Source organism: Pseudophryne corroboree, chromosome 7, assembly GCF_028390025.1.
Source record: "Pseudophryne corroboree isolate aPseCor3 chromosome 7, aPseCor3.hap2, whole genome shotgun sequence".
NCBI classification, from domain to species: domain Eukaryota; kingdom Metazoa; phylum Chordata; class Amphibia; order Anura; family Myobatrachidae; genus Pseudophryne; species Pseudophryne corroboree.
This window is the reverse complement of record NC_086450.1, coordinates 26,382,174-26,404,893: the sequence shown is the minus strand read 5'-3', so window position 1 is coordinate 26,404,893 and position 22,720 is coordinate 26,382,174. Positions and strand designations below refer to the sequence as shown.

At 51.1% G+C, this 22,720-nt stretch overlaps 1 protein-coding gene across 1 annotated transcript in view; it reads left to right on the top strand.

The window, feature by feature from the left end:
- Positions 1–22,720, top strand: part of LOC134944214 (protein mono-ADP-ribosyltransferase PARP14-like) — a 114,734-nt gene that overhangs the window by 60,838 nt on the left and 31,176 nt on the right. The window contains exons 5-6 of the mRNA XM_063932796.1: positions 9,347–9,583; positions 15,274–17,537. Of these exons, the coding sequence (XP_063788866.1) occupies positions 9,347–9,583; positions 15,274–17,537 (2,501 nt within the window). The remainder of the gene's footprint in view (positions 1–9,346; positions 9,584–15,273; positions 17,538–22,720) is intronic.

The window sequence follows — 22,720 nt, the reverse complement described above, 5'->3', positions numbered from 1 at the left end:
GGGGAGAGTTAGGGTTAGGCTGCGGGAGAGGAGGCTAGGGCTGCAGGTAGGGTGGTTGGCGTTATGCACTAGGGGGAGGGTTAGGCGTTAGGGGGAGATTAGGGTTAGGCTGTGGGAGGGGTGGTTAGAGTTGGGCACTAGGGGTATAGTCATGGTTAGGCTGTGGGATGGGTGGTTAGAGTTGGGCACTAGGAGAGATTAGGGTTAGATAAGAGCAGGGGAGGTTGAGGTTAGACACTAGGCAGAGATTAGGGTTAGGCTGCAGGAGGGGAGGTTGAGGTTAGGCACTAGGAGAGATTAGGGTTAGGCTGCGGGAGGGGAGTTTGAGGTTAGGCTGCAGGAGGGGAGGTTGAGGTTAGACACTAGGCAGAGATTAGGGTTGGGCTGCAGGAGGGGAGGTTGAGGTTAGGCATTAGGAGAGATTAGGGTTAGGCAAGAGCAGGGGAGTTTGAGGTTAGGCACTAGGAGAGATTAGGGTTAGGCTGCAGGAGGGGAGGTTGAGGTTAGGCACTAGGAGAGATTAGGGTTAGGCTGCAGGAGGGGAGGTTGAGGTTAGGCACTAGGAGAGATTAGGGTTAGGCAAGAGCAGGGGAGTTTGAGGTTAGGCACTAGGAGAGATTAGGGTTAGGCAAGAGCAGGGGAGGTTGAGGTTAGGCACTAGGAGAGATTAGGGTTAGGCTGCAGGAGGTGAGGTTGAGGTTAGGCACTAGGAGAGATTAGGGTTAGGCTGCAGGAGGGGAGTTTGAGGTTAGGCACTAGGAGAGATTAGAGTTAGGCAAGAGCAGGGGAGGTTGAGGTTAGGCACTAGGAGAGATTAGGGTTAGGCTGCAGGAGGGGAGGTTGAGGTTAGGCACTAGTAGAGATTAGGGTTAGGCAAGAGCAGGGGAGGTTGAGGTTAGGCACTAGGAGAGATTATTGTTAGGCTGCAGGAGGGGAGGTTGAGGTTAGGCACTAGGAGAGATTAGGGTTAGGCAAGAGCAGGGGAGGTTGAGGTTAGGGTTAGGCAAGAGCAGGGGAGGTTGAGGTTAGGCAATAGGAGAGATTAGGGTTAGGCTGCAGGAGGGGAGGTTGAGGTTAGGCACTAGGAGAGATTAGGGTTAGGCTGCAGGAGGGGAGGTTGAGGTTAGGCACTAGGAGAGATTAGGGTTAGGCTGCAGGAGGGGAGGTTGAGGTTAGGCACTAGGAGAGATTAGGGTTAGGCTGCAGGAGGGGAGGTTGAGGTTAGGCACTAGGAGAGATTAGGGTTAGGCAAGAGCAGGGGAGTTTGAGGTTAGGCACTAGGAGAGATTAGGGTTAGGCAAGAGCAGGGGAGGTTGAGGTTAGGCACTAGGAGAGATTAGGGTTAGGCTGCAGGAGGTGAGGTTGAGGTTAGGCACTAGGAGAGATTAGGGTTAGGCTGCAGGAGGGGAGTTTGAGGTTAGGCACTAGGAGAGATTAGAGTTAGGCAAGAGCAGGGGAGGTTGAGGTTAGGCACTAGGAGAGATTAGGGTTAGGCTGCAGGAGGGGAGGTTGAGGTTAGGCACTAGTAGAGATTAGGGTTAGGCAAGAGCAGGGGAGGTTGAGGTTAGGCACTAGGAGAGATTATTGTTAGGCTGCAGGAGGGGAGGTTGAGGTTAGGCACTAGGAGAGATTAGGGTTAGGCAAGAGCAGGGGAGGTTGAGGTTAGGGTTAGGCAAGAGCAGGGGAGGTTGAGGTTAGGCAATAGGAGAGATTAGGGTTAGGCTGCAGGAGGGGAGGTTGAGGTTAGGCACTAGGAGAGATTAGGGTTAGGCTGCAGGAGGGGAGGTTGAGGTTAGGCACTAGGAGAGATTAGGGTTAGGCTGCAGGAGGGGAGGTTGAGGTTAGGCACTAGGAGAGATTAGGGTTAGGCTGCAGGAGGGGAGGTTGAGGTTAGGCACTAGGAGAGATTAGGGTTAGGCTGCAGGAGGGGAGGTTGAGGTTAGGCACTAGGAGAGATTAGGGTTAGGCAAGAGCAGGGGAGGTTGAGGTTAGGCACTAGGAGAGATTAGGGTTAGGCTGCAGGAGGGGGGAGGTTGAGGTTAGGCACTAGGAGAGATTAGGGTTAGGCTGCAGGAGGGGAGGTTGAGGTTAGGCACTAGGAGAGATTAGGGTTAGGCTGCAGGAGGAGAGGTTGAGGTTAGGCTGCAGGAGGAGAGGTTGAGGTTAGGCACTAGGAGAGATTAGGGTTAGGCAAGAGCAGGGGAGGTTGAGGTTAGGCACTAGGAGAGATTAGGGTTAGGCTGCAGGAGGGGAGGTTGAGGTTAGGCACTAGGAGAGATTAGGGTTAGGCTGCAGGAGGGGAGGTTGAGGTTAGGCACTAGGAGAGATTAGGGTTAGGCTGCAGGAGGGGAGGTTGAGGTTAGGCACTAGGAGAGATAAGGGTTAGGCTGCAGGAGGAGAGGTTGAGGTTAGGCTGCAGGAGGAGAGGTTGAGGTTAGGCACTAGGAGAGATTAGGGTTAGGCAAGAGCAGGGGAGGTTGAGGTTAGGCACTAGGAGAGATTAGGGTTAGGCTGCAGGAGGGGAGGTTGAGGTTAGGCACTAGGAGAGATTAGGGTTAGGCTGCAGGAGGGGAGGTTGAGGTTAGGCAATAGGAGAGATTAGGGTTAGGCTGCAGGAGGGGAGGTTGAGGTTAGGCACTAGGAGAGATTAGGGTTAGGCTGCAGGAGGGGAGGTTGAGGTTAGGCACTAGGAGAGATTAGGGTTAGGCTGCAGGAGGGGAGGTTGAGGTTAGGCACTAGGAGAGATTATTGTTAGGCTGCAGGAGGGGAGGTTGAGGTTAGGCACTAGGAGAGGTTAGGGTTGGGCTGCAGGAGGGGAGGTTGAGGTTAGTCACTAGGAGAGGTTAGGGTTAGGCTGCAGGAGGGGAGGTTGAGGTTAGGCACTAGGAGAGATTAGGGTTAGGCTGCAGGAGGTGAGGTTGAGGTTAGGCACTAGGAGAGATTAGGGTTAGGCTGCAGGAGGGGAGGTTGGGGTTAGGCACTAGGAGAGATTAGGGTTAGGCTGCAGAAGGGGAGGTTGAGGTTAGGCACTAGGAGAGGTTAGGGTTAGGCTGCAGGAGGGGAGGTTGAGGTTAGTCACTAGGAGAGGTTAGGGTTAGGCTGCAGGAGGGGAGGTTGAGGTTAGGCACTAGGAGAGATTAGGGTTAGGCTGCAGGAGGTGAGGTTGAGGTTAGGCACTAGGAGAGATTAGGGTTAGGCTGCAGGAGGGGAGGTTGAGGTTAGGCACTAGGAGAGATTAGGGTTAGGCAAGAGCAGGGGAGGTTGAGGTTAGGCACTAGGAGAGATTAGGGTTAGGCTGCAGGAGGGGAGGTTGAGGTTAGGCACTAGGAGAGATTAGGGTTAGGCAAGAGCAGGGGAGGTTGAGGTTAGGCACTAGGAGAGATTAGGGTCAGGCTGCAGGAGGGGAGGTTGAGGTTAGGCACTAGGAGAGATTAGGGTTAGGCTGCAGGAGGGGAGGTTGAGGTTAGGCTGCAGGAGGGGAGGTTGAGGTTAAGAACTAGGAGAGATTAGGGTTAGGCTGCAGGAGGTGAGGTTGAGGTTAGGCACTAGGAGAGATTAGGGTTAGGCTGCAGGAGGGGAGGTTGAGGTTAGGCACTAGGAGAGATTAGGGTTAGGCAAGAGCAGGGGAGGTTGAGGTTAGGCACTAGGAGAGATTAGGGTTAGGCTGCAGGAGGGGAGGTTGAGGTTAGGCACTAGGAGAGATTAGGGTTAGGCAAGAGCAGGGGAGGTTGAGGTTAGGCACTAGGAGAGATTAGGGTTAGGCTGCAGGAGGGGAGGTTGAGGTTAAGAACTAGGAGAGATTAGGGTTAGGCTGCAGCAGGGGAGGTTGAGGTTAGGCACTAGGAGAGATTAGGGTTAGGCTGCAGGAGGGGAGGTTGAGGTTGGGCACTAGGGAGAGGTTAGGCTGCAGGAGGGGCGGTTGGGGTTAGGCACTAGGGAGAGGTTAGGCTGCAGGAGGGGAGGTTGAGGTTAGGCACTAGGAGAGATTAGGGTTAGGCTGCAGGAGGGGAGGTTGAGGTTAGGCTGCAGGAGGGGAGGTTGAGGTTAAGAACTAGGAGAGATTAGGGTTAGGCTGCAGGAAGGGAGGTTGGGGTTAGACTGCAGGAGGGGAGGTTGAGGTTAGGCACTAGGGAGAGGTTAGGCTGCAGGAGGGGCGGTTGGGGTTAGGCACTAGGGAGAGGTTAGGCTGCAGGAGGGGAGGTTGAGGTTAGGCACTAGGAGAGATTAGGGTTAGGCTGCAGGAGGGGAGGTTGAGGTTAGGCTGCAGGAGGGGAGGTTGAGGTTAAGAACTAGGAGAGATTAGGGTTAGGCTGCAGGAAGGGAGGTTGGGGTTAGACTGCAGGAGGGGAGGTTGAGGTTAGGCACTAGGGAGAGGTTAGGCTGCAGGAGGGGAGGTTGAGGTTAGGCACTAGGAGAGATTAGGGTTAGGCTGCAGGAGGGGAGGTTGAGGTTAGGCACTAGGAGAGATTAGGGTTAGGCTGCAGGAGGGGAGGTTGAGGTTAGGCACTAGGAGAGATTAGGGTTAGGCTGCAGGAGGGGAGGTTGAGGTTAGGCACTAGGAGAGGTTAGGGTTAGGCTGCAGGAGGGGAGGTTGAGGTTAGGCACTAGGAGAGGTTAGGGTTAGGCTGCAGGAGGGGAGGTTGAGGTTAGGCACTAGGAGAGATTAGGGTTAGGCTGCAGGAGGGGAGGTTGAGGTTAGGCACTAGGAGAGATTAGGGTTAGGCTGCAGGAGGGGAGGTTGAGGTTAGGCACTAGGAGAGATTAGGGTTAGGCTGCAGGAGGGGAGGTTGAGGTTAGGCACTAGGATAGATTAGGGTTAGGCTGCAGGAGGGGAGGTTGAGGTTAGGCACTAGGAGAGATTAGTGTTAGGCTGCAGGAGGGGAGGTTGAGGTTAGGCACTAGGAGAGATTATTGTTAGGCTGCAGGAGGGGAGGTTGAGGTTAGGCACTAGGAGAGATTATTGTTAGGCTGCAGGAGGGGAGGTTGAGGTTAGGCACTAGGAGAGATTAGGGTTAGGCAAGAGCAGGGGAGGTTGAGGTAAGGCACTAGGAGAGATTAGGGTTAGGCAAGAGCAGGGGAGGTTGAGGTTAGGCACTAGGAGAGATTAGGGTTAGGCTGCAGGAGGGGAGGTTGAGGTTAAGAACTAGGAGAGATTAGGGTTAGGCTGCAGCAGGGGAGGTTGAGGTTAGGCACTAGGAGAGATTAGGGTTAGGCTGCAGGAGGGGAGGTTGGGGTTAGGCACTAGGGAGAGGTTAGGATGCAGGAGGGGAGGTTGAGGTTAGGCACTAGGAGAGATTAGGGTTAGGCTGCAGGAGGGGAGGTTGAGGTTAGGCACTAGGAGAGATTAGGGTTAGGCTGCAGGAGGGGAGGTTGAGGTTAGGCACTAGGAGAGATTAGGGTTAGGCTGCAGGAGGGGAGGTTGAGGTTAGGCACTAGGAGAGGTTAGGGTTAGGCTGCAGGAGGGGAGGTTGAGGTTAGGCACTAGGAGAGGTTAGGGTTAGGCTGCAGGAGGGGAGGTTGAGGTTAGGCACTAGGAGAGATTAGGGTTAGGCTGCAGGAGGGGAGGTTGAGGTTAGGCACTAGGAGAGATTAGGGTTAGGCTGCAGGAGGGGAGGTTGAGGTTAGGCACTAGGAGAGATTAGGGTTAGGCTGCAGGAGGGGAGGTTGAGGTTAGGCACTAGGAGAGATTAGGGTTAGGCTGCAGGAGGGGAGGTTGAGGTTAGGCACTAGGAGAGATTAGTGTTAGGCTGCAGGAGGGGAGGTTGAGGTTAGGCACTAGGAGAGATTATTGTTAGGCTGCAGGAGGGGAGGTTGAGGTTAGGCACTAGGAGAGATTATTGTTAGGCTGCAGGAGGGGAGGTTGAGGTTAGGCACTAGGAGAGATTAGGGTTAGGCAAGAGCAGGGGAGGTTGAGGTTAGGCACTAGGAGAGATTAGGGTTAGGCAAGAGCAGGGGAGGTTGAGGTTAGGCACTAGGAGAGATTAGGGTTAGGCTGCAGGAGGGGAGGTTGAGGTTAAGAACTAGGAGAGATTAGGGTTAGGCTGCAGCAGGGGAGGTTGAGGTTAGGCACTAGGAGAGATTAGGGTTAGGCTGCAGGAGGGGAGGTTGGGGTTAGGCACTAGGGAGAGGTTAGGCTGCAGGAGGGGCGGTTGGGGTTAGGCACTAGGGAGAGGTTAGGCTGCAGGAGGGGAGGTTGAGGTTAGGCACTAGGAGAGATTTGGGTTAGGCTGCAGGAGGGGAGGTTGAGGTTAGGCTGCAGGAGGGGAGGTTGAGGTTAAGAACTAGGAGAGATTAGGGTTAGGCTGCAGGAAGGGAGGTTGGGGTTAGACTGCAGGAGGGGAGGTTGAGGTTAGGCACTAGGGAGAGGTTAGGCTGCAGGAGGGGAGGTTGAGGTTAGGCACTAGGAGAGATTAGGGTTAGGCTGCAGGAGGGGAGGTTGAGGTTAGGCACTAGGAGAGATTAGGGTTAGGCTGCAGGAGGGGAGGTTGAGGTTAGGCACTAGGAGAGATTAGGGTTAGGCTGCAGGAGGGGAGGTTGAGGTTAGGCACTAGGAGAGGTTAGGGTTAGGCTGCAGGAGGGGAGGTTGAGGTTAGGCACTAGGAGAGGTTAGGGTTAGGCTGCAGGAGGGGAGGTTGAGGTTTGGCACTAGGAGAGATTAGGGTTAGGCTGCAGGAGGGGAGGTTGAGGTTAGGCACTAGGAGAGATTAGGGATTAGGGTTAGGCTGCAGGAGGGGAGGTTGAGGTTAGGCACTAGGAGAGATTAGGGTTAGGTTGCAGGAGCGGAGGTTGAGGTTAGGCACTAGGATAGATTAGGGTTAGGCTGCAGGAGGGGAGGTTGAGGTTAGGCACTAGGAGAGATTAGGGTTAGGCTGCAGGAGGGGAGGTTGAGGTTAGGCACTAGGAGAGATTATTGTTAGGCTGCAGGAGGGGAGGTTGAGGTTAGGCACTAGGAGAGACTATTGTTAGGCTGCAGGAGGGGAGGTTGAGGTTAGGCACTAGGATAGATTAGGGTTAGGCTGCAGGAGGGGAGGTTGAGGTTAGGCACTAGGAGAGATTAGGGTTAGGCTGCAGGAGGGGAGGTTGAGGTTAGGCACTAGGAGAGATTATTGTTAGGCTGCAGGAGGGGAGGTTGAGGTTAGGCACTAGGAGAGACTATTGTTAGGCTGCAGGAGGGGAGGTTGAGGTTAGGCACTAGGAGAGATTAGGGTTAGGCAAGAGCAGGGGAGGTTGAGGTTAGGCACTAGGAGAAATTAGGGTTAGGCTGCAGGAGGGGAGGTTGAGGTTAAGAACTAGGAGAGATTAGGGTTAGGCTGCAGCAGGGGAGGTTGAGGTTAGGCACTAGGAGAGATTAGGGTTATGCTGCAGGAGGGGAGGTTGGGGTTAGACTGCAGGAGGGGAGGTTGAGGTTAGGCACTAGGGAGAGGTTAGGCTGCAGGAGGGGCGGTTGGGGTTAGGCACTAGGGAGAGGTTAGGCTGCAGGAGGGGAGGTTGAGGTTAGGCACTAGGAGAGATTAGGGTTAGGCTGCAGGAGGGGAGGTTGAGGTTAGTCTGCAGGAGGGGAGGTTGAGGTTAAGAACTAGGAGAGATTAGGGTTAGGCTGCAGGAAGGGAGGTTGGGGTTAGACTGCAGGAGGGGAGGTTGAGGTTAGGCACTAAGGAGAGGTTAGGCTGCAGGAGGGGGGAGGTTGAGGTTAGGCACTAGGAGAGATTAGGGTTAGGCTGCAGGAGGGGAGGTTGAGGTTAGGCACTAGGGAGAGGTTAGGGTTAGGCTGCAGCAGGGGAGGTTGAGTTTAGGCACTAGGAGAGATTAGGGTTAGGCTGCAGGAGGGGAGGTTGAGGTTAGGCACTAGGAGAGATTATTGTTAGGCTGCAGGAGGGGAGGTTGAGGTTAGGCACTAGGAGAGATTAGGGTTAGGCAAGAGCAGGGGAGGTTGAGGTTAGGCACTAGGAGAGATTAGGGTTAGGCTGCAGGAGGGGAGGTTGAGGTTAAGAACTAGGAGAGATTAGGGTTAGGCTGCAGCAGGGGAGGTTGAGGTTAGGCACTAGGAGAGATTAGGGTTAGGCTGCAGGAGGGGAGGTTGGGGTTAGACTGCAGGAGGGGAGGTTGAGGTTAGGCACTAGGGAGAGGTTAGGCTGCAGGAGGGGCGGTTGGGGTTAGGCACTAGCGAGAGGTTAGGCTGCAGGAGGGGAGGTTGAGGTTAGGCACTAGGAGAGATTAGGGTTAGGCTGCAGGAGGGGAGGTTGAGGTTAGGCTGCAGGAGGGGAGGTTGAGGTTAAGAACTAGGAGAGATTAGGGTTAGGCTGCAGGAAGGGAGGTTGGGGTTAGACTGCAGGAGGGGAGGTTGAGGTTAGGCACTAGGGAGAGGTTAGGCTGCAGGAGGGGGGAGGTTGAGGTTAGGCACTAGGAGAGATTAGGGTTAGGCTGCAGGAGGGGAGGTTGAGGTTAGGCACTAGGGAGAGTTTAGGGTTAGGCTGCAGCAGGGGAGGTTGAGGTTAGGCACTAGGAGAGATTAGGGTTAGGCTGCAGGAGGAGAGGTTGAGGTTAGGCACTAGGAGAGATTAGGGTTAGGCTGCAGGAGGGGAGGTTGAGGTTAGGCACTAGGAGAGATTAGGGTTAGGCTGCAGGAGGGGAGGTTGAGGTTAGGCACTAGGAGAGATTAGGGTTAGGCTGCAGGAGGGGAGGTTGAGGTTAGGCTGCAGGAGGGGAGGTTGAGGTTAAGCACTAGGAGAGATTAGGGTTAGGCTGCAGGAGGGGAGGTTGAGGTTAGGCACTAGGAGAGATTAGGGTTAGGCTGCAGGAGGGGAGGTTGAGGTTAGGCTGCAGGAGGGGAGGTTGAGGTTAAGCACTAGGAGAGATTAGGGATAGGCTGCAGAAGGGGAGGTTGGGGTTAGGCACTAGGAGAGATAAGGGTTAGGCTGTGGGAGGGGAGGTTGGGGTTAGGCACTAGGAGAGGTTAGGGTTAGGCTGTGGGAGGGGAGGTTGGGGTTAGGCACTAGGGGGAATGTTAGGGGTTAGGCTTAGTGATTACTTACTGCCAACGGCACTCCAGGATCAGCTGGAATTCATCATGACGTCACCACCAGACCGGGAAGACACCACTGGAGCTGCTGGACCCGGTAAATCACCACTAGAGATATTTTATCAACATTCTAATCATGTCGAAATGCTTAATGTTGACGTGGTCAATGATAAAGGTTAATGCAATAACCACACCCTCTCATACTGACTTTAACACACTGTACTGCAGTAGAAAACAAATGCGTAACATGTGATGTATTTATGCCCTACTGTTCTATGACACTATGATGCCAAAAGTCGCTAACACTATATATTGACTTTTCTGCAGACATCCCGAGTTTTATCAGAAAGTTCTCCAGCAGCCTCCGGGTGAATCAACACAAACTGGTAGCGAAACCTCTGGAAGAAACACAAAGTATTAGGGTTGAAAATTTGTCGCAAAACATATCCGAGGAATTCCTGGTCGTTTACTTTGAGAGCCCCAGACATGGAGGCGGAAGAATTCATGACGCTGTCTTGTTACCGGGGGAAGGGGCCGCGCTGATTACATTTTATACCCTGAAAGGTGCGTTGGGGGTCATGGTAGACGCTGGAAAGGAGGAAATCCAGGGCAGGAGCACTGCTTCAGCAATGAGCGGCAGTAACCGCAAATTACTTGGGTGCCCATTTATGACTGATTTCATATAGAATGTGATCTGGGCGGGATCTTATGCCATCCATCGGGTGGATTAATCACCTGGCACAGGCAGACAGGCTTCAAAAGGAGCCCGTCCCTGCAATGCACCGAGTGCGGTGTCCAGGCCGACACCTGATCACGATGCACAGGGGTCATCCTGAGGAACCCTGCCAGTTCTACATACTGCATGGTGTAGCCTATAGACTATATTGGGCTAAAGCAGTCAAAAGATTGCAGTAGCTCCGGGGAATATAGGACAGCATCACATCCCCTATAGAAACCTATGGGTCTGCGGGCGAAAATGGAAGGGTCACAACGGGTATTGGAGATGTCCCTCCTTAACATTGGGGAGTGTGTGTGTGTGTGGGGGGGGGGTTACTTAATATATAGTCGCAAATATTGTGTGATAAATGAGCCCCTTATTGTGTCAATGGACTAACTCGCCCATTGGACTGCTTCAGTCTTGGAAATAAGAAATGCCCTTCGCCCAGAAAGAGAAAATGCATGACTAGTATGTCTACATTATCCTGTAACTGTATCTACCTTGTAGATGGGGTCTGGTATTAATAACGTGGGAGGGATAATGGGAAGAGTGGAAGGGATGATACAGTGGAAGGGATAATGGGAAGAGTGGAATGGGTGATACAGTGGAAGGGATAATGGGAAGAGTGGAAGGGATAATGGGAAGAGTGGAAGGGATAATGGGAAGAGTGGAAGGGATGATACAGTGGAAGGGATAATGGGAAGAGTGGAAGGGATGATACAGTGGAAGGGATAATGGGAAGAGTGGAAGGGATGATACAGTGGAAGGGATAGAGGGAAGAGTGGAAGGGATAATGGGAAGAGTGGAAGGGATGATACAGTGGAAGGGATAATGGGAAGAGTGGAAGGGATGATACAGGGGAAGGGATAATGGGAAGAGTGGAAGGGATGATACAGTGGAAGGGATAATGAGTAGAAGGGATGATACAGTGGGAGGGATAATGGGAAGAGTGGAAGGGATGATACAGTGGAAGGGATGATGGGTAGAGTAGAAGGGATGATACAGTGGAAGGGATAATGGGAAGAGTGGAAGGGATGATACAGTGGAAGGGATAATGGGAAGAGTGGAAGGGATGATACAGTGGAAGGGATAATGGGAAGAGTGGAAGGGATGATACAGGGGAAGGGATAATGGGAAGAGTGGAAGGGATGATACAGTGGAAGGGATAATGGGAAGAGTGGAAGGGATGATACAGTGGAAGGGATAATGGGAAGAGTGGAAGGGATGATACAGTGGAAAGGATAATGGGAAGAGTGGAAGGGATGATACAGTGGAAGGGATAATGGGAAGAGTGGAAGGGATGATACAGTGGAAGGGATAATGGGAAGAGTGGAAGGGATGATACAGGGGAAGGGATAATGGGAAGAGTGGAAGGGATAATGGGAAGAGTGGAAGGGATAATGGGAAGAGTGGAAGGGATGATACAGTGGAAGGGATAATGGGAAGAGTGGAAGGGATGATACAGTGGAAGGGGATAGTGGGAAGAGTGGAAGGGATGATACAGTGGAAGGGATAATGGGAAGAGTGGAAGGGATGATACAGTGGAAGGGATAATGGGAAGAGTGGAATGGATAATACAGTGGAAGGGATAGTGGGAAGAGTGGAAGGGATAATGGGAAGAGTGGAAGGGATGATACAGTGGAAGGGATAATGGGTAGAGTGGAAGGGATGATACAGTGGAAGGGATAATGGGAAGAGTGGAAGGGATGATACAGTGGAAGGGATAATGGGAAGAGTGGAAGGGATAATGGGAAGAGTGGAAGGGATGATACAGTGGAAGGGATAATGGGAAGAGTGGAAGGGATGATACAGTGGAAGGGATAATGGGAAGAGTGGAAGGGATGATACAGTGGAAGGGATAATGGGTAGAGTGGAAGGGATGATACAGTGGAAGGGATAATGGGAAGAGTGGAAGGGATGATACAGTGGAAGGGATAATGGGAAGAGTGGAAGGGATAATGGGAAGAGTGGAAGGGATGATACAGTGGAAGGGATAATGGGAAGAGTGGAAGGGATGATACAGTGGAAGGGATAATGGGAAGAGTGGAAGGGATGACACAGTGGAAGGGATAGTGGGAAGAGTGGAAGGGATAATGGGAAGAGTGGAAGGGATGATACAGTGAAAGGGATAATGGGAAGAGTGGAAGGGATGATACAGTGGAAGGGATGATACAGTGGAAGGGATGATACAGGGGAAGGGATAATGGGAAGAGTGGAAGGGATGATACAGTGGAAGGGATAATGGGAAGAGTGGAAGGGATGATACAGTGGAAGGGATAATGGGAAGAGTGGAAGGGATGATACAGTGGAAGGGATGATACAGGGGAAGGGATAATGGGAAGAGTAGAAGGGATGATACAGTGGAAGGGATAATGGGAAAAGTGGAAGGGATGATACAGGGGAAGGGATAATGGGAAGAGTGGAAGGGATGATACAGTGGAAGGGATAATGGGAAGAGTGGAAGGGATGATACAGTGGAAGGGATAATGGGAAGAGTGGAAGGGATGATACAGGGGAAGGGATAATGGGAAGAGTGGAAGGGATGATACAGTGGAAGGGATAATGGGAAGAGTGGAAGGGATGATACAGTGGAAGGGATAATGGGAAGAGTGGAAGGGATGATACAGGGGAAGGGATAATGGGAAGAGTGGAAGGGATAATGGGAAGAGTGGAAGGGATGATACAGGGGAAGGGATAATGGGAAGAGTGGAAGGGATGATACAGTGGGAGGGATAATGGGAAGAGTGGAAGGGATGATACAGTGGAAGGGATAATGGGTAGAGTGGAAGGGATGATACAGTGGAAGGGATAGTGGGAAGAGTGGAAGGGATGATACAGTGGGAGGGATAATGGGAAGAGTGGAAGGGATGATACAGTGGAAGGGATGATGGGTAGAGTAGAAGGGATGATACAGTGGGAGGGATAGTGGGAAGAGTGGAAGGGATGATACAGTGGAAGGGATAATGGGTAGAGTAGAAGGGATGATACAGTGGGAGGGATAATGGGAAGAGTGGAAGGGATGATACAGTGGAAGGGATAATGGGAAGAGTGGAAGGGATGATACAGTGGAAGGGATAATGGGTAGAGTAGAAGGGATGATACAGTGGGAGGGATAATGGGAAGAGTGGAAGGGATGATACAGTGGAAGGGATAGTGGGAAGAGTGGAAGGGATGATACAGTGGAAGGGATAATGGGTAGAGTAGAAGGGATGATACAGTGGGAGGGATAATGGGAAGAGTGGAAGGGATGATACAGTGGAAGGGATAATGGGTAGAGTGGAAGGGATGATACAGTGGAAGGGATAGTGGGAAGAGTGGAAGGGATGATACAGTGGGAGGGATAATGGGAAGAGTGGAAGGGATGATACAGTGGAAGGGATGATGGGTAGAGTGGAAGGGATGATACAGTGGAAGGGATAGTGGGAAGAGTGGAAGGGATGATACAGGGGAAGGGATAATGGGAAGAGTGGAAGGGATGATACAGTGGAAGGGATAATGGGAAGAGTGGAAGGGATGATACAGTGGAAGGGATAATACAGTGGAAGGGATGATACAGGGGAAGGGATGATACAGTGGAAGGGATGATACAGGGGAAGGGATAATGGGAAGAGTGGAAGGGATGATACAGTGGAAGGGATGATACAGTGGAAGGGATGATACAGGGGAAGGGACAATGGGAAGAGTGGAAGGGATGATACAGTGGAAGGGATGATGGGTAGAGTAGAAGGGATGATACAGTGGAAGGGATAATGGGAAGAGTGGAAGGGATGATACAGTGGAAGGGATGATACAGGGGAAGGGATAATGGGAAGAGTGGAACGGATGATACAGTGGAAGGGATGATGGGTAGAGTAGAAGGGATGATACAGTGGAAGGGATGATACAGTGGAAGGGATGATGGGTAGAGTAGAAGGGATGATACAGTGGAAGGGATAGTGGGAAGAGTGGAAGGGATGATACAGTGGAAGGGATAATGGGAAGAGTGGAAGGGGTGATACAGTGGAAGGGATAATGGGAAGAGTGGAAGGGATGATACAGTGGAAGGGATAATGGGAAGAGTGGAAGGGATGATACAGTGGAAGGGATAATGGGAAGAGTGGAAGGGATGATACAGTGGAAGGGATAATGGGAAGAGTGGGAGGGATGATACAGTGGAAGGGATAATGGGAAGAGTGGAGGGGATAATGGGTAGAGTAGAAGGGATGATACAGTGGAAGGGATAGTGGGAAGAGTGGAAGGGATGATACAGTGGAAGGGATAGTGGGAAGAGTGGAAGGGATGATACAGGGGAAGGGATGATGGGTAGAGTGGAAGGGATAATGGGAAGAGTGGAAGGGATGATACAGTGGAAGGGATGATGGGTAGAGTAGAAGGGATGATACAGTGGAAGGGATAGTGGGAAGAGTGGAAGGGATGATACAGTGGAAGGGATAATGGGAAGAGTGGAAGGGATAATGGGAAGAGTGGAAGGGATAATGGGAAGAGTGGAAGGGATGATACAGTGGAAGGGATAATGGGAAGAGTGGAAGGGATGATACAGTGGAAGGGATAATGGGAAGAGTGGAAGGGATGATACAGTGGTCGTTCATAAGGTGGACAGGCTTAAACTTGAGTTCTGGGTTTGATTGAGAACTTTATGCAATGCCGATGTTTACATAGTTGAGCGAATCCTGACTGTCAGAATGCTGACGGATCCCGGTGAGTATTCTAAGCCGCAGCTTCCCCCTGACTGTCCCCTCCCGCGTCGTGACCCTGACTGTCCCTTCCCACGTGTCCTGTCCCTGACTGTCCCCTCCCCCGCATCCTGTCCCTGACTGTCCCCTCCCCCGCGTCCTGTCCCTGACTGCCCCCTCCCCCGCGTCCTGTCCCTGGCTGTCCCCTCCCCCGCGTCCTGTCCCTGGCTGTCCCCTCCCCCGCATCCTGTCCCTGACTATCCCCTCCCCTGCGTCCTGTCCCTGCGGGATTCCGCTGTCGTAATTCAGATCTATTGGAAAAGTGCTGTGTGTTGCTGCTCAGTGATTGGGAGGTGGCTAAATGGATGCACGGAGATGGTCCATCTTATTGGGCGTGACAGTGAAGTGATTGCCCGGCTGTTCACATAGGAGGCCGTACTCCCATGGACATCAGCACCTGCAATATGTCTGGGGCACATTTCCATGGTGTGATTAGTGGTGGCATCTACAGACGCACCCGACGGTATTAGTGTCTATAGGTGCTCAGAGTGAGCATCTGGCTCCTTACACACTCATACCCACATATGTGCACCAGGGAGGGACTCTGTAGCGCAATTTGCATAAAGTCGCACACCGGCGACCTCCAAAAGACTTAGCCGCATCTGCGTCCAGCTCTAAATCAGGCCATGTGTGTCCTAGATTAGGGCCTAGTGTGTGTTCCAGTGAGGCGTAACCAACGTATTTAAATAGCCCAGAGTCCAATCTTCTGGGGTGGGATAATAGTGGTCTCATTGTGCATGATATCACACAGATGTTCTCTCAGTCATTCTCTGACATATCCTAAGTGCGTTTCTCTTTTCTAGATGCAAAGACAGTATTGAAGACGAGGCATGAGCTGGGTAAGACACCAGTAGCCGTGTATCCATACTACCCATCACTAGACATGTATCTATACGGGAAGACACCACCTTGTGTAAAACTACCCGAACCATTAGAGTTCCATATTAGCCCATATATACTGGAATATATCTTGAATAATAAACGGCTAAAAGACGAAATTGACATCAGGATGGCGGCTAAAAACTGTTCAATCATGTGGCCAGATAAAAACTGCTCCAACCCTGTCATAAAGCTTGGGATTCCCAGCACATTGGACACACATCTCAGGACCATGGCCAAAGTCATTCGGACTTGGAATGAGGAGATCTCGGCCGAGTTCTCACTTATTATTTCCAAATACAAAGTCATTGACTGTAAAGTGAATTCCTCAGTCTGGGAGGCCATCAGAGGACAGGTCTCCAGCCCCACTTATGAAGGAGTGTTTATCAAACCAGACTTTGCCGAGGAGAAGGTCTTCATGGCCGGCACTTTGAAGGATGTTGCTAAAATTGAGCCGACATTCAGAAAACTGGTAGAGGAAACCACAAGACAGATCGAGAGAAAAAGCCAAAGCTCCACCACGACTGAATCCGTGTCCCCGGCTCTTTATCAGATTATACTTAACAGTGGTCTGGAGAAAAAGATACTGGAGGATACCCCAGAGCTGCAGATGGAATATGACACGTCGGCGTGGAATCTAAGGCTCACCGGACTGCGTGAGGAGGTTCTCAGCGCCAGAGTTGAAATACTAAATATTAAGCAGCAACTGAAATCAAAATCCATTGAGATGAACCCTCACATCTTCCAGTTCCTGATGTTCGCTGATAATGAAGAACTGTCCAATCTACTCTTTGTACCTCACAATATTAACGCTCTGGTCGAAATTGAAGACACCACTGTTAAACTGATTGGTTGCACGACAAAAGATTTGGTAGACGCAGATAAACAAATCCGACAAGAATTAATTTGTAGGCAAGTTCCGGTTGACAACAAGAGCATCTTACAAATTCCAGAGTGGAGAAGCCTCTCTCTGCATCTCTCCGAGTCAATTAATGCTGAGAGATGTAAAGTCCTGATCCAGGAATTCCCTGCTGGAGCGGAGAGTGACGTGGTCATCACTGGTCTCTCTGAGCATGTACAAAATACCTACAAAGATATCCATAAATTTCTGGAGAAAAACTGTCTGATCGAATTAAATATTCCAGTCCACTCCAGTGCAACGATGCAGTTCCTGGTGGAGGAAAAGAAGCAGCTTTGGGAAATGCTTAAGAAGAATAATGTAAAAGTGTTGATGAATCAGAACAAGGTTTCCCTGTCTGGTCCAAGGACACAGGTTGAGGATGCAGAGGCCCTCATCCATAATGTTCTGTCCTCTCTGCATGGGGACACGCTGCGCATTGTTAAACCAGGGGCCGATAAATTCTGTAGGAACAACAAAGAGATGCATGCTACCACAGCAAAGATGAATTACAATTGTGTGATTTCTTTAGAGACGGGTGGAGATAACGAACCTCTAGGTGACCACCACTTCCAAATAAAGCTGCCAAATGGGGTGACCATCTCCGTATTTAAAGATGATCTGTGTCGACACAATGTAGACGTTATCATTAATGCAGCCAATGAGGACTTGAAGCACATCGGGGGTCTGGCACTGGCCATACTGAAAGCAGCTGGACCCAAACTCCAAGATGATTGTGACCGCATTGTCAGGAAGAAGGGTCCGTTGCCAACCGGTGATGCAGTCATTACAGATGCCGGTAACCTGCCGTGTAAGCAAGTTATACATGCAGTTGGACCCCGCTGGACCCAAAGCACCAGCTTTAGATGTGAACATCTTCTACATAAAGCCATAATGAGCAGCTTAGAGCTGGCTGCAGAGAACGCTCACAGTTCAATTGCCATTCCAGCCGTCAGCTCTGGTGTTTTTGGATTTCCACTGAAACCTTGTGCTGAAACTATACTGGAAGCCATAAGAGGGCATGTGGAGACCCAGGGACCCCGGAGCAGTTTGCAGAGGATACATCTTGTTGACACAAATTTGGAGACAGTTAAGATTTTCTCTGAGGTGGCAAAAGCCACATTTGGAGACAAAAGCAGCACTGCGTCAGCAGCGGGGCCCCAGCGTTCCACCGACTCAGGAGAAAAAGAGCGGCCCCAAGTCAGAGCGGGCAGCAGTAATGAGGATACCGTGATGTCTAAAGAAGGGCTGATCGTCAGGCTTGTTCAGCAGAATATCGAAGACTCCACGGTATGTATCTTTACTCATAAATACACTACGTACTGGGAGAGGAAATTATGATATTTACTAATTGTGCATATTCACACTCTATGGTACTAAGCCCTGCTAATCCGAATAATTCTAATAATCTCTTCAATTGAGGTGCATTGCATAATATTTGGCCAAAAATATGGCCCAACAACTGCGACCTGGTGGGTCCCTCACACCAAGGGATACATTTACTGAAGGTCGATTTTAAATGATTTCAAATCAATTGAAATCGATATTAATCGATGTTGGGCTTCCAGGTCTAAAACCCACATTTACTAACAATTAAAAATGTAATATTTAAAATCATCTGTTAGTAAATGTGTGTATTAACCCGGAAGCCCAACTTTGATTAAGAGTGATCTAAAATCGATTAAAATCGACATTTAGTAAATATACCCCTAAGGTTCAAGTCCAGAGCACGGGACCACCCCTTCCCCCTACCCCCAAAGTCAGCACAGGCCAACCACCTCAGGGCATAACACTAGTGAGAGGTTAAAGTGTTAATAGGTGTTACATGAATAAGAAGCAGCAGCTACAGTATGTGATAGGAGTGTTACATAGGTGAGAAGTAAGAATTAGAATGTTCACAGATGTTACATACGTAGTGCCAGAAAAGCGCAAGACTAAGTATTACAATGGGATGCCCCAAAGCAGCCAGGCCACACCTACCCAGGTTTTTTTTTTCTGTGTGGAACTACATGTCTCAGCACGATAGCACCTTTTCTTATGTTTGGAATTGTGCAGTCCAAGGTGTACCACCCCCCCCCCCCCCCCAGCCCCCATAACTCCCCCCCCCAATTTAATTGTGCGTATTGCAATCTTCAAGATAAAGGACCAAGCGCCCTATTCGGCTTCGGTTGCAAAACTGCAGATTTGCAAGTCAATCAATTATTGGTTGACTGCGCATGCGCTAGCCTAGCAAAGCGCGATTGCTAGTGACAGTTTGTGGGAGGTAACATGGCGTTTGTGGGGAGTGGTTGGGAAGACGCAGGCGTGTCATGAGCGTTTTTGGAGCGTGCATCGGACGTTAGCTGCGATTAAAAATATGGGGCCGATGCGACCTCAACAACGTATGTCCTGCGCATGCATGGGGCAACCGGAGTTGCAGATGATCCTCTATTTCTGCTTATGCACTGCAATTTTGCAAAATGCATCGGTGGGTGGGCGTCTTTTTTTACTTTTCTGGCGGTTCTTCACATGCGTTTTTTAGCAGAAGTAGTTCTTAGGGAATCGCAATTTCTGTCTCAATAGCGATCCAACTTGAATAAGGCCCCTTATGTGATATGGGGGGTCATTCCGAGGTGATCGCTAGCTGCCGTTGTTCGCAGCGCAGCGATCAGGCTAAAAATCGGCATTTCTGCGCATGTGTATGGTGCGCACTGCGCTCGCGCGACGTACTTTCACAACAAACGATGCAGTTTCACACAAGGTCTAGCGACTCTTTTTTCGCTAACGTCCTAAGTGGATGCTGGGACTCCGTAAGGACCATGGGGAATAGCGGCTCCGCAGGAGACTGGGCACAACTAAAGAAAGCTTTAGGACTACCTGGTGTGCACTGGCTCCTCCCACCAAGACCCTCCTCCAGACTTCAGTTAGAATTTTGTGCCCGGCTGAGCTGGATGCACACTAGGGGCTCTCCTGAGCTCCTAGAAAGAAAGTATATTTTAGGTTTTTTATTTTCAGTGAGACCTGCTGGCAACAGGCTCACTGCAGCGAGGGACTAAGGGGAGAAGAAGCGAACCTGCCTGCTTGCAGCTAGCTTGGGCTTCTTAGGCTACTGGACACCATTAGCTCCAGAGTGATCGAACACCGGGCCCGACCTCGATCGTCCGGTCCCGGAGCCGCGCCGCCGTCCCCCTTACAGAGCCAGAAGCATGAAGATGGTCCTGGAAATCGGCAGCAGAAGACTTCGGTCTTCAACAAGGTAGCGCACAGCACTGCAGCTGTGCGCCATTGCTCCTCATGCACACCACATACTCCGGTCACTGATGGGTGCAGGGCGCTGGGGGGGGGGGGGGGCGCGCCCTGGGCAGCAATATTAAACACCTTGCTGGCAAAAAGCACACATAATATAGCCCCAGAGGCTATATATGTGAAAAATACCCCTGCCAGAGATCCACAAAAAAGCGGGAGAAGTCCGCCGAAAAAGGGGCGGAGCTATCTCCCTCTGCACACTGGCGCCATTTTCCCTCACAGCTCCGCTGGAAGGATCGCTCTCAGGCTCTCCCCTGCAGTTTCAGACTACAAAAGGTTAAAAAAGAGAGGGGGGGGCACTAAATTTAGGCGCTGTATTATACATATAAGCAGCTATAGGGGAAAATCACTCAGTTATAGTGTTAATCCCTGTGTTATATAGCGCTCTGGTATGTGCTGGCATACTCTCTCTCTGTCTCCCCAACGGGCTTTTGTGGGGTCCTGTCCTCAGTCAGAGCATTCCCTGTGTGTGTGCGGTGTGTCGGTACGGCTGTGTCGACATGTTTGATGAGGAGGCTTATGTGGAGGCGGAGCAGATGCCGATAAATGTGATGTCACCCCCTGCGGGGCCGACACCTGAATGGATGGTAATGTGGAAGGAATTACGTGATAGTGTCGACTCCCTACATAAAAGGTTTGACGACATAGCAGATGTGGGACAGCCGGCTTCTCAGCTCGTGCCTGCCCAGGCGTCTCAAAAGCCATCAGGGGCCCTAAAACGCCCACTACCTCAGATGGCAGACACAGACGTCGACACGGATACCGACTCCAGTGTCGACGACGATGAGACTACTGTACATTCTAATAGAGCCACCCGTTATATGATTGCAGCAATGAAAAATGTCTTGCACATTTCTGATGTTACCCCAGGTACCACAAAAAAGGGTATAATGTTTGGGGAGAAAAAACTACCAGTGGTTTTTCCCCCATCTGATGAATTAAATGAAGTGTGTGAAGAAGCGTGGGCTTCCCCTGATAAGAAACTGGTAATTTCTAAAAAGTTACTAATGGCGTACCCCTTCCCGCCAGAGGACAGGTTACGCTGGGAGACGCCCCCTAAGGTTGATAAAGCGCTCACACGTCTATCAAAGAAGGTGGCACTGCCGTCTCCGGACACAGCCGCCCTCAAGGAACCTGCTGATAGAAAGCAGGAGACTATCCTGAAGTCTGTTTATACACACTCAGGCATTATACTGTGACCGGCTATTGCTTCAGCATGGATGTGCAGTGCTGCAGCTGCGTGGTCAGATTCCCTGTCAGAAAATATTGATACCTTAGACAGGGACACTGTATTGCTAACCATAGAGCATATAAAAGACGCTGTCTTATACATGAGAGATACACAGAGGGACATTTGCCGGCTGGAATCTAGAATAAATGCAATGTCCATTTCTGCAAGGAGGGGTTTATGGACCCGGCAGTGGATTCTAAAAGGCACATGGAAGTTTTGCCTTATAAGGGTAAGGAGTTGTTTGGGGATGGTCTCTCGGACCTAGTTTCCACAGCGACAGCTGGGAAGTCAGCATTTTTACCCCATGTCCCATCACAGCAAAAGAAAGCACCGTATTATCAGGTACAGTCCTTTCGGCCCCAGAAAGGCAAGCGGGTTAAAGGCGCGTCCTTTCTGCCCAGAGGCAGAGGTAGAGGGAAAAAGCTGCAAAATACAGCCAGTTCCCAGGACCAAAAGTCCTCCCCCGCTTCCTCTAAGTCCACAGCATGACGCTGGGGCTCCAATGGCGGAGCCAGGTGCGGTGGGGGCCCGTCTCAAGTACTTCAGCAATCAGTGGGCTTGCTCACGGGTGGATCCCTGGATACTACAAGTGGTGTCTCAGGGATATAAGCTGGAATTCGAGACGTCTCCCCCTCGCCGTTTCCTAAAATCTGCCTTGCCAACGACTCCCTTGGACAGGGAGGCAGTGATAGAGGCAATTCACAAGCTGTATTCGCAGCAGGTGATAGTCAAGGTACCCCTCCTTCAACAAGGAAGGGGTTACTATTCCACAATGTTTGTGGTACCGAAACCGGACGGTTCGGTCAGACCCATTTTAAATTTGAAATCCTTGAACATGTATATAAAGAAATTCAAGTTCAAGATGGAATCGCTCAGGGCGGTTATTTCAAGCCTGGAGGAAGGGGATTACATGGTATCACTGGACATCAAGGATGCTTACCTGCATGTTCCCATTTACCCTCCTCACCAGGAGTACCTCAGATTTGTGGTACAGGACTGTCATTACCAATTCCAGACGTTGCCGTTTGGTCTGTCCACGGCACCGAGGGTATTTACCAAAGTAATGGCCGAAATGATGATACGCCTGCGAAAAAAGGGAGTTATAATTATCCCGTACTTGGACGATCTCCTTATAAAGGCGAGGTCCAGGGAACAGTTGTTGATCAGAGTAGCACTAGCTCGGGAGGTGCTACAACAACATGGCTGGATCCTGAATATTCCAAAGTCGCAGCTGGTTCCTGCAACGCGTCTATTGTTCCTGGGGATGGTTCTGGACACAGAACAGAAAAGGGTGTTTCTCCCGGAGGAGAAGGCCAAGGAGTTGTCATCGCTGGTCAGAGACCTCCTAAAACCAAAACAGGTGTCGGTGCAACACTGCACGCGAGTCCTGGGAAAGATGGTAGCTTCGTACGAAGCAATTCCGTTCGGAAGGTTCCATGCACGGATCTTTCAGTGGGATCTGTTGGACAAGTGGTCCGGATCGCATCTTCAGATGCATCGGATGATAACCCTGTCTGCAAGGACCAGGGTGTCTCTACTGTGGTGGCTGCAGAGTGCTCATCTTCTGGAGGGCCGCAGATTCGGCATACAGGACTGGGTCCTGGTAACCACGGACGCCAGCCTTCGAGGCTGGGGAGCAGTCACACAGGGAAGAAATTTCCAGGGACTGTGGTCAAGCCAGGAAATGTCTCTACACATAAATATTCTCGAACTAAGAGCCATTTACAATGCCCTAAGTCAGGCAAAACCCATGCTTCAAAGTCAGCCGGTACTGATTCAGTCAGACAACATCACGGCGGTCGCCCATGTAATCCGACAGGGCGGCACGTGAAGCAGGATGGCGATGGCAGAAGCCACAAGGATTCTCCGATGGGCGGAAAATCACGTGTTAGCACTGTCAGCAATGTTTATTCCGGGAGTGGACAACTGGGAAGCAGACTTCCTCAGCAGGCACGAC